General features: G+C 33.7%; 1 protein-coding gene across 1 annotated transcript in view; it reads left to right on the plus strand.

Annotated features, from left to right (window-relative positions):
* CPNE8 (copine 8) overlaps window positions 1–12628 on the plus strand; it is a 260899-nt gene that overhangs the window by 242054 nt on the left and 6217 nt on the right. The window contains exons 17-19 of the mRNA XM_043887094.1: window positions 108–210; window positions 2438–2495; window positions 7094–7167. Coding sequence (XP_043743029.1) covers window positions 108–210; window positions 2438–2495; window positions 7094–7167 — 235 coding nt within the window. The remainder of the gene's footprint in view (window positions 1–107; window positions 211–2437; window positions 2496–7093; window positions 7168–12628) is intronic.

Consider the following 12628-nt stretch of genomic DNA (forward strand, 5'->3'; position numbering starts at 1 on the left):
TCTTGAGATTAACAGATGTGTTGACTATTCCTAATTATATTTAGCAGCTATCATGTGAGAGGAACTGTTTTATTTTGGGTATTGTTTACCTTTTATTTGCCTTTCAGATATGCTGCTTCCGTAAAGGATGGCTCCCAATATTTTGTGCTCCTGATTGTGACAGATGGTGTTATCTCAGATATGGCTCAAACTAAGGAGTCCATAGTTAACGTAAGTAGGAGTCATTCTGTCTTGGGCTGGCTAAATGAAAGCATGGTGCTACTTAGGTTAACTAACTGAAGTCTTCTTAGTTGACTTAACAGTGAAATAAAATGCCCATGCCTTTGCAGCCAGTGCATTATCTAGACAGCTCACACATATTTGCACCATTCATCCATGAGGACAAAGCTAAGAAGTGTGAATAATTGTGTTTTAACAAAATTATTTCAAAAAATTTAAAATAAAAATAAATAACATCAACTTCATGTGCATGAGTGTGTTTGTTAGTTTGATGTATATAGTCTTACAATTTATACAGAATATTTCTTAATATTTGCATTTCAGTTACAGGAAAACTGTGCTAATTTCTATGTTTATAGAACTGGATGGGGACTAGTTTCTAATTATATGCTACATTTATGATTAATTGATTGTCTTCTTTATTAGACTATAGTCTATAAAATCTATATTTACTAGATTGCAATCTATAAAATTATATCTGGTTTTACTTACCTTTCTATATTCAGGTTGAGCAGTATTTGACACAAAGTAGACATTAGTAAAAATGGCTGTGTGAAAGATTAGTTATCATATTTCATAATTATTAATGGCATATTAATGACATAATTATTAATAGCATATAATTAGCTGTTTGTGTGAGAAAAACTAGTTACATGTTGGAAAAAATCAAATATTTATAGACATATACTCAGCAAAACCAAACACAAAATGAAAGAGAGGTAAAAGCTTGCACATTATGTGGCACACTCTCTTGCATAGTCTGTGGGAGCCTGGATGGAAGGGAGGTCTGGGAAAGAATGGATATATGTGTATGTATGGCTGAGTCCCTTCACTGTTCAGCTGAAACTAGCCCATTGTTAATTGGCTATATTGGGCTTCCCTGGTGGCTCAGATGGTAAAAAATCTACCCACAATGCAAGAGATCTTGGTTTGATCCCTGGGTCAGGAAGATCCTCTGGAGAAGAGAATGGCAGTCCACTCCAGTATTCTTGCCTGGAGAATCCCATGGACAGAAGAACTGGCGGTCTACAGTCCATGGGGTCGCAAAGAGTAAGAAATGACTGAGCAACGAACACTTTCACTTTCACTTCTATACAAAATAAAAAGTTAAAAAAAAAAACTTGAAAGGTGTTTCTCCAAAGAAGATACACAAATGATCAACAAGCTAAAACATCCTTAATATCACTAATATTTGGAAAATGCAAACCCAAACCACAATTAGATATCACTTCACACGTGTTATGGTGGCCAATATTAAAATTAAAAAAAAAAAAACCTTAAAAAATAAACTAATCGGACATGTACTGAAAAACAGTTATTCATATTTCAATGACCTGATGATGTGGTTGCTATATTGTTCCACCTTTCTGTTGGTGAAGCCATAGTCTTATCATAAAAGTATTTAATCATACTAATAATAACTTTCTATAATTATCATTTGTAGTCACACATTTACTATAAAAATTGCTTTTCCTAACCATAACTATAAATGAGATAAGAGTACTACTTTTTCTTCCCAAGTGACCCTATTGGTAAAGAACCTGCATACCAATGCAAGAGTGGCATGGGTTCGATCCCTAAGTTGGGAAGATCCCCTGGAGGAGGGCACTGGCAACCCACTCCAGTATTCTTGCCTGGAGAATCCCACGGACAGAGGAGGAGGCAGGCTACCGTCCATAGGGTTGCACAGAGTCAAACACAACTAAAGCGACTTAGCACGCATGCACACGCTACTTTTTCACAAATACGGTATCTTTTTTCACCTTTCAGTAACAAAAAGATCTTCAAATAGAGAGAGAAAATGAAAAAAGAGACTAAAGATACCCACAGTCAGCTTAGGAAGATTTTGTCTGAGAATAGCAAGTGTAAGCAAATGCTCAGTACATTTTTTAAAAAAATATTATCCAAGACTGGTCACTCCTGAAGAAAATCCAAGTGAATTAGCATCTGTACAGAGTTCAGAAAGGATAAGAGTGGAGTCAAGTATATTATTCTGTGTTAATATTAAATATGTCCAAAAGAATTTTAGTGAACTTCTGTGAAAAAGTGTCAGAAAACTTTAAAATTATTCTGTGTTAATATTAAAAGTGTCCAAAAGAATTTTAATGAACTTCTGTGAAAAAGTGTCAATACTTAGGATATTATTTTCTTCCTAATTCTTAGTTGTTTTCCTAATTCAGTTTCTTAATTGTGTACAAATTGTGTATTCTCTTTGAAGGCTTCAAAACTTCCAATGTCAATAATTATAGTAGGTGTTGGACCAGCAGAATTTGATGGTGAGTAATAAAATTTCAATAGCATTCATTGGGAATTTATTAACTGTAAGTCATCATGTACTTACATATCTATCACTCCTTTTTTTTGCATATAGGAATATGAGTGTGCATGTGGATTTGTATACTATGTCCATGTACATACATAGGTATCACATAATGGAGTCTATTGAAGTGAGCAAATTAAAAGAATGTCTTCTGAGTAGTTCATTATCTCTCTAGTATAGGTTAATTCAACATGTAGCTTTCTGTTTTATTAAAGATGAATTGTTCCTCAAAATATTTCTTAATATTGAGTGATAAATTGAGTTTTTGTTCCTAAGGCAAAACAGACTGTGGGTTCCCTAAAAACTTTTAAGGGTGAGCACTAAATTAATAAACCACTATGTTGTGAAGCATAATAATGGATTTTCAGACCTTGGCTAGTTGATAGGCATTATCTTTATAAATATGTATGTTCTGTCCTGTGAGAGAGCAAAGTAAAATGAAAGTGGATCTGACCATCTGAAACTTAATAAGACTATATAATTATGCTAAATTCATTTATTGGGTAGTTTTCTGTTTCTGTTGGCTCCAGCCATCTTCAAATGCCAATTAGTGATGGGTGTTCATGTAACTAGTAATCTGGGTAAACTCTAAACTGAGTCTGCTTCTTGTCACCTGATGGATTCCTTTAAGAGAACTCTATGCTAGATAGCAACTGCATAACCACATAATATTCACCTGATTCATGTGATTTTACATTGACAATGAGAGTATTTAGCTTGGAACTTTAGAAATTAGAATGATTTTAAAATATTTGAAACAACTTTTGGTATGTTACAGGTTAATTGAGGCACATAGGTGGCTAATCATAATATGATCATCTCTAAGATGATTCTTGCTTAAACACCAGTGCCTCCTCAATACGGACAGTAAAGATCTGTCAGTCTCAGGTAAAACAACACAGCAGTTATATTGCTGATCTTGGAGATTCTTTCCTTTGATTCCATATTTTGCTGGTCACAGTTTGCATCATGGAAATCTTCCAGTTTCTAAAGCAATATCAGTTTAGCCCTGCCTGCTGTTGCTGCTGCTAATATTTTCTCTGTCTTTGAATATTTACATCTGTTTTCATTGTCCATCAGGCATGAATCTGAGCTACCTCTCTGGAGTCAGGGAAACTAAGACACATCTTTCTTGTTAATACTTTGTGTACTTGATCATCTGCATTGAGCAGTGATAGGCTACAATTCACAAACTTTACCGATTGCTGGGTTAAAGTAATTCATGATTTCCTTTTCAGTTACTAATTTGCTTTCGCCTCTCAAGTATGCACTTTTCGTCGGGTACATCCCAGGCCCCCAGAGTCTTGTGGAAGGCCATTGTTAGGTGTAAGACCCCAGTCACTTGTTCTTCAACCTCCCACACATAATGTGTGAATACAGAGCAACTGACATTTCCTGGAGAACATTTCTGGTCATATATTTCTATTCAAAGCTGCAGGCGCAGCTATTTGGGTACTACCCTCATACAATAGCCACACTTATTTATTTTCTTCAATTCTTTTGTTCCCAATGAATTATTTATCAGAGTTTTGAGATATGAAAATTCATTATTTCCCCCTCTGACTTCTTGAACTAACTTAAAAAAAATATGCAAGAGTTGCTCAAATAGAAATCAAAATGTAAGTTTTATTAATAGTAGTTCAGAATTGGAGAATCTGAGTTACCCTGTGCACAAACTCAGACTTCTTATTTCTTTTCTGCCCCAAAATTAAATGATCTTACCTTTATCTCAAGGCCTCCTCTGGACAGGAGCAGAGCCTTGCCTATTTATCATGCCACAGGGAGAAATTGCCTTCAATTTGAGGATAGAGTACTCCAAAAAGAGATTCAAGGTCAGTTCCATCTCCCAATCTTAGTTATCCTATGAATCACTCTTCTCATGAGGAAGAGTGAGCGAAGATTATAGACATAGGGAAGTTGCCTTCCCATAGAATTCTGTCCTGGGAATTAAAGTGAAATTTTCCTCTGGCAAGCCTATAAACAGGGAATTAGGGTCCTGAAACACCTGATTTTTGTTTTCACCCTGATGGAAGAAAATTTCTGAGTTACATTCAAGTTGGTACTATCTTATCAGAGGAGCCTTTTTCTAGGCACTTCCAAATCTACCATAAGTTTATATAGTATGTATATAAATTAGTAGGAAAAGATTGAAGTAAAACTTGCATATTTTCTCAGTTAGCTACATAAATTCAACATCTACATGTATTTCAACCAAGAGGTTTACATAGGCAAGAAATACAACATATTGCCATCCATTCTTTGAAAGTAGAGGAAATATAAATTAACTGTTAGATTAATGAGTATTTAAATGTCTTATTTCTGAATTTCAATGAGAATAATTTAAAACTTTCTGTATAATTTTTCCAAGAAGAATTTCTTTATCCTTATAATGCAGCAAGTCAATATAGTATCCATTTAATTGCCTTGATCCAAGTTTAGGAAAGAAGGGAAAATATAAGGGGTTCTAATATCATTTTGTCTCACAAGGCTAGAAATAAATACAGATCTGTTTCTTATACATCTTTTTTCCAGAGAGGGGATCAGGTGGGGAACTGGAGCTTACAATTTCAGGCTTCTTGAGGACCAGATGATCTGAAAAATTGAAGGGTGAACATTTCCCTTTCACCACTTACATGCCATTTCTTTTCTTCTTGCTCTCAAATGTGTAGTTTCCAATTCTGCTACCTGCAGCCTTTTAACACAAAGGACATACTGAAAAGTGGGTGATATTTTTATAGCATCTCATTCTAATACATTATTGCCTGAATAACTGCTATTTTCTTTAACTGAAATGAAACACTCACAAAGACCAATGGAGATTGTAGAGGACCGTGGAAGGTGAGGCCCAGAACATCATCTAAATTTTGTTTTCTATTTTTGAGTGAGTATAGGGTAATCATTATGAGTTATTAGCAAATTAGATAATATAGGAGAAAATTCTCTGATCGCTGACATGTCACCATCAATGTTCATTTACGTCTCAAAGTAATATGAAAATTTTGAAAACAAACCTAGAAGAAAAAAGAAATTAATTATTGAAAATATTTGAGTATATTGAATTTTCCTATTTAGATCCCTAATAAATAGGAGAGAAATAATACTTCTTTTGTATTTTGAATAATTTAGTTGCCTTTTTATTGGAAATTTGTATAATTTACTAAATATTGACATATATATCTAAGCAGATTACTGGATGATGGTTCACTATCAGTTATGTGTACTGGCAATGTTTCACCTCAGATATTTATTCCTGAAAATATGTAGAAAAGTAAAACTTAAAAAACATGTTTTTAAAAAAATAAAGCTTAATGATATAAAGAACAGTTTGATGGTTGTCAGAGGCTTGCCAGGGTTGGAGGTATGTGAAATGGGTGAAGGACATCAAAAGGCACAAACTTCTAGTTATAAAATAAGTAAGTCATGGAGATGTAATGTACAGTGTGGTGAGTATAGTTAATATCATGTTGCATATATGAAGGCTGCCGAGAGAATAGACCTTAAAGTTTTTATCAAAAGAAAAAGAATTTGTAATCATGTATGGTCAATTAGACTCATTATGGTGATCATTTCACAGTATACACGAATAGTGAATCATTACATTTTACTGCTAAAAATAATATAATGTTATTTTTCAGTTATACCTCAATTAAAAAAAGTAGGCAAAATAGTAAAATATCTATAACTGAAATGCATTATCCAAGCACTGAAGAAAACAGTGAAAAGGTGAGGACTGTATTCTAGTGTTTTTTAGAGGGCAAAAAGCAGACAATTGCAAATGGCTCTCTGGAGTCTGGTGAATATCATGTGTGTACAAAGTGAGTTATTAGTAAGAGAATTATACTTTAAGTACAAATTAGCATTCATCATGTCATTAGTTACTTACAGAATTCTCACCAAAGAACATTAAACTCTGGAAAATGTTCTCAATTGCAGCATAACACTACTGTATACCACAATCCTGTTATATTATACCATTCCCAAATAACAGCTGACCTATGTAATGTCAAAATTATTTTTAACCAATGAAAAAAAATCATACCTCAGAAAAATCATGATTTATCCAGTCGCTAAAAGATGCCTTTTTGTTTTAAATTCTATTCACAAAAAGATTACAGACAATATGATTGCATAGTTTGTTGTAATTTCAAAGAGAATAAAGTTCAAATTGCTATTGGAAATTCTATAATGATTAGTACCAAGTTTCTTAAGTTAGAAAAAAAAAACATTAGAACTGAATGAATCCATCATGTAAGCATGTAGCCCAGATTTGAGAATTTTTAGGATGGGAGATGTACCTAAAGACTTCTACACTGTATAGGCTCTCCTCACTTTTCAAAGCATCACATGAGGTCTTCGCTTGCTTTCTTCATTTGTAACATTGGCATTCAGTTAACTTCTGTGGAAGAAATCACTGCGGAGATGAAAGGATCAGCAAGCTTTCTGCCTTTACACAGTACATATTGTTACTTCATACATCTTGATTTCCTTATTGCCTACATTGTTAGAGTATATGGCTAAAATGCATTGGATAAATTATCCTATTTTATTTTCAAGCAATGGTTGAATTGGATGGAGATGATGTAAGAGTTTCCTCCAGAGGAAAATATGCTGAAAGAGACATTGTGCAGGTAAGAAATTTGATGAAAATTATTTATTTTGTTCATTATGAAAAGTTTATGTCAGTTCTGATTTGAAAACGAGTAGCTTAAATTGAAATCAAATCTCAGGTTCTGTTTAATTTAGGCAGATGATTATGAGATGCATGTTAAGTAACAGGACCTAAAATAAGCACCCAATTACTTTCCCCTGTACTTCATGTTCACCACATATAAAGCAGAATTGTTAATAAGTATCTTTTCTTACATTATTATTAACAGAAAATGTCATTGAGGTCTTTAGTAAAATTAAAATTCAGAAACACAACAGACTTTTAATGATGCTTATTTATTTATTATTTAGTCCTCAATAAAAATTAAAAATATTTTAAGATAGCTGATACATATTCAGCATAACTAAACTTAGTAGAAACAAACCAAAAATGTAAATTTTTTTATTTTTCTCATAGATTATTGCTAGAAAAGTAGAAAAATAGATCTTAGAATTATATATAAATATAAAAATTATATAAAGGGCATGTGTTAATATAGCAATATATAATAACATAATAATTTGTATAACATAATAAAATATAGCATAATAGTAGATTATATGTTTCTATATATATATACACACATGATCATAATTCTGTTAGAATCAAGAAAAATACTTAAAGTCTACTATTCTGGGAGGGGATAGAAAGAAAAGAATCAGTTTAACCAAATTTTAACCAATACAGTAAGTTTATGATTGAAGCAACGGAGTTAAATCAATTAAATTTTTGCATACTTTAGAATGTTTATATCTTTTAGGATGTCAGAAACAAAAAAGACTGTGAAGTACACCTTTTAAATAGGAAATGGAAGTCCCCATTGCAATTTAAGCACATGATTTAAAAGTTTTGAAAGTGAAAATAATGGAATTCAATATTATCTCCTAAATAATAACTTATGTATTCACCCATAATATAGTCATGAAGAGAATCTATTTGGAATCTAACAGAATTTGGTTCAAATCCTGGATTGTCCTCTGTGATAACTTGGACGAGCTTTCTAAATTTCAGTGTTCTGGCATTGTTGTAAGGATTTAATCATTAATGTATGTAAAATACATTACTTCAATAACACTCAATAAAATGAAAGAAAAATAATTTTTAAAATTAGAGAGAGAAAATAATATAAAATAATTCATAAATATAATAAAAAAGGTGAATCTTGACAAATACAAATGCATTATTCTTTATCAGTCAGCAAAATTGTTTTAAGATAGAAACATCTGTATAACAATTTTTTAAGGAGACAATTAAATATGATTTAAATTTTTAACCTAATGTTCTTGGTAGAGTAAAAAGCACACATGAATAATTTGTTTAAAAACATCTGACAAAGGGAACACGGTGATGTGGTCATCTATTTAAAAATCTATTTAAGAACAAAACAGTGTTTTGTTTTTATAATTATACGCTTTATTCACCTTAATCTGGTTAGCATAATTATAGATCCAGGTAATTGCACTTTTTTCTAAAAGTCTCTCCATAATATTTGGTTCACAATTTCCTTAAAATCAAATTACTGCAAGGAAGTATAAATTTGAAGTATAAATGTTTTATGTTGCTCTTTTAATGCATTTTTACAAAGTTAAAAGAGGCAACTTCATCTTTTGTAATATCATCTAAATGACGCTTAAAGGAAATTGGCACTACTGTCTCCCTTAGAAGGTAGCTGCTTCCCGGGTGGCATTAGTGGTAAAGCATCTGCCTGCCAACACAGGAGACACAAGAGATGTAGGTTCGATCCCTGGGTGGGGACGATACCCTGGAGGAGGAAATGGCAACCCACTCCAGTATTCTTGCCTGGAAAATTCCATGGACAGAAGAGCCTGCAGGCTATAGTCCATGGGATTGCAAAGAGTCAGACACAACTGAGCACGCACACACGTTAGAGGGTGGTTAAGACTGCTCATATCACTAAGGTTTCCTTTAGGATGACTAATATGTTACGTTAGTGACAACCAAGTTTTTTAGTTATTTTATTTATGAAACAAAAGTTCCCTTGATCATGAAAGTCTTTCATCTCTAATTGGATTTGCTACATTGGACAGAATATTGAGATAGGACTCAGGTCTATGAAATTATAATGTTGTCATTCTGATCTTGAACAAGTCAATAAATTACCCTTGAGCCTTTCTTTCATTATTTACAGACTCCATCTCCATATATATATATATATATAAAATGCATAAATGCATTACAACAGCAATATAACACATTTTTGAAGACTTTATATATATATATATATATAAATATATATATATATATATATTCTCATTAAAAGTCAGAATCTTGAGACTAATCTATCATCATAACGTGACACTGAGGTCACTAAAGATTCTGAAGACACCTGATGATATATAGCTAAAGACTCAAGGAATTGACTCAAGCTATTCTACCATATAAAGCTGAACTGAAAAAGTCATGAGATGTTACAGATACTGAACAGGATCTTCCCAGAGAATTAGTAGCCTCCTGAATGACAATGGCATCTAGACTTACATGTCTATATTTATTTAAAGATATTTGATGAATCCTTTTCTAATATCATGGAAAAGTTCCTAAATGCTGATTTTCTTTTAAAAATAGTTTGCAGGGTAATCATTTACATATCACATTGTATTCAAGAAGAATTAGCATTTTTCTCTCATCTTAATTAAAATCTCATAACATTGCACAATTACAGGTTTCCTGGTTCTACCATTCACTAAAACATTTTTAAATGAGTTATTTTTAAGAATAGAAATATTCTTGAATATTTATAATATTGAGGTTGCAAAGACACACCAAGAATAATATTGTCAATCTTCCTACCATCAGAAAATATCTAAGTCATCATAATCAATGCTGTAAACACTGGTGGTTAAAATAATGTTGGAAAATAAGATCTATTTAGGCTGTCTTAACTTTTTGCTACTTTCGATTTCTTACACATTGCTAATCAAGTTAACACACTCCAAATGATATCCCAAATTTCTTAAGTGGACAAACAAAAGCCTAACTGTAAATAGTAGAAGGTAGCTGAGTTCCACAGAAAGTTGGGAGTGGTAAGTGGGATTTTTATTATTATGTCAAATATTAAGTGGCATCCAACTTCTCCATTGTTGTCGCTGTTCAGTCACTCAGTCATGTCAGACTTTTTGTGACCCCATGGACTGCAGTACACCAGGCTTCCCTGTTCTTCACTCTCTCCCAGAGACTGCTCAAACTCATGTCCATTAAATGGATGATGCCATCCAACATCTCATCCTCTGTCATTACCTTCTCCTTCTGCATCCTATCTTTCCCAGCATCACGGTCTTTTCCAATGATTGGCTCTTCAATTCAGGTGGCCAATGCATTGGAGCTTTAGCGTAAGTCCTTACAATGAATATTCAGGGTGGATTTCCTTTAAGATTGACTGATTTGATCTCCTTGCTATCCAAGGGACTCAAGAGTCTTTAGCATGACAGTTTGAAAGCATCAGTTCTTCGGCGCTCAGCCTTCTTTATGGTCCAACTTTCACATCCATACATGACTATTGGAAAAACCATAGCTTTGACTATATGGAATTTTGTTAGCAAAGCATGTCTCTGATTTTTTAATATACAGTCTTGGTTCATCATAACTTTTCTTCCAAGGAGCAACAAGCGTCTTTAAATTTCATGGTTATAGTCACCATCCACAGTGATTTTGGAGCCCAAGAAAATAAAATCAGTCACTGTCTCCACTTTTTTTCCCCATCTATTTGCCATGAAGTGATGGGACCAGATGCCATGATCTTAGTTTTCCAAATGTTGAGTTTTAAGCCAGCTTTTTCACTCTCTTTCACCTTCATCAAGAGGCTCTTTTCATTCCTCTTCACTTTCTGCCATAAGGGTGGTGTCATCTGCATATCTGGGGTTATCGATATTTCTCCCAGAAACCTTGATTCCAGCTTGTGATTTATCCAACCTGGCATTCTGTATGATGTACTCTGCTCGTAAGTTAAATAAGCAGGGTGACATTATACAACCTTAACGTATTCCTTTCCCAATTTGGAACCAGTCCATTATTCCATATCAAGGTCTAACTGTTGCTTCTTGACCTGCATACAGGTTTCTCAGGAGGCAGACAAGGTGGTCTAGTATTCCCCAAATTTAAGAATTTTCCACAGTGTTTTTGTGATCTACACAGTCAGAGGCTAATAACATAGTCAATGAAGCAGAATTAGATGTGTTTCTGGAATTCCCTTACTTTTTCTATGATCCAACAGATGTTGGCAACTCAATCTTTGGTTCCTCTGTCTTTTTAATATCCAGCTTGTACATCTGGAAATTCTCAGTTCACATGCTGTTTGAAGCCTAGCTTGAAGGATTTTGAGCATTACCTTCCTACTATGTGAAATGAATGCAATTGTGTGGTAGTTGGAACTTTTTCTTTACGTTGCATTGCCCTTCTTTGTGATCAGAACAAAAACTGACCTTTTCCTTTATGTCAAATCTTAAGTGGCATCCATCTTCTTCATATAATAATAATACTTAATCATTTATTAAGTCCTTCATATGCTAGGCAGGCTAAGAGCTATAACGTTACTTCACCTTGACCTTATGAGACAAGTTCTTTGATTACCATATTTTAAAAGAAAAAGTGAAGTTTTATCTCTCTTGTCCATAGTCACATAGCTAGTAAGAAGTAGTGAAATGAAAATGTTAGTCGCTCAGTTGTGTCCAACTCTGCGATGCCATTGACTCCAGGCCCCCAGGCTCCTCTGTCCATGGAATTCTCCATGCAGGGATACTGGAGTGGGTAGCCATTCCCTTCGTCAGCAGATCTTCCCAACCCAGAGATCAAACACAGTTCTCTGCATTGTAGGCAAATCTGTTACCATCTGAGCCACCTGGAAAGCCCAGTAAGAAGTAGAGTCACAGTGTTATGTTGAAATTTCTTATTCTAAAATATTAACAAGTATTTTGTATATCTTTGATTCTAAAACCTAAACATAGCATTTAAGAGAAGACATGGCCTGACTCTAATCTTCCTTTTTAGCTATACACAAACACAAGCAAACACACATGCCCACTTTGCCCAGGCAAATACAACAATTAATTGTCTTTGCATCACCCATTTCTGTAGTTCTGCTCTTATTTTCTCTTGTCGTTTTACCTGGAATACTCTTCCCCCTCATTGGGCTGATTAAAACCCTGCATTTTGAAATTTCCCAGTGTACACAGCCTTTTACAAAGCTCTCCCCCTGAACACTTGAATAAATTTCCCCATTCTTTCACTTTATTAACATATTACTTTATATCTCCCTCAAAGTACTGGCCACTTTGCCTTTTAATATTTATAAATAAGGACACTGAAGCCCAAGATGGAATGTTAAGCAACTTGTGAGAAGTTATTTAGGTCACAAGTCTGTAGATCCAAAAAGGCAACAGAGTTCTGATTCCAAAATCTTTTCTGTTATAATGCATCCACTCTCC

The sequence above is a fragment of the Cervus elaphus genome, chromosome 3, assembly GCF_910594005.1.
Source record: "Cervus elaphus chromosome 3, mCerEla1.1, whole genome shotgun sequence".
Taxonomy (NCBI): domain Eukaryota; kingdom Metazoa; phylum Chordata; class Mammalia; order Artiodactyla; family Cervidae; genus Cervus; species Cervus elaphus.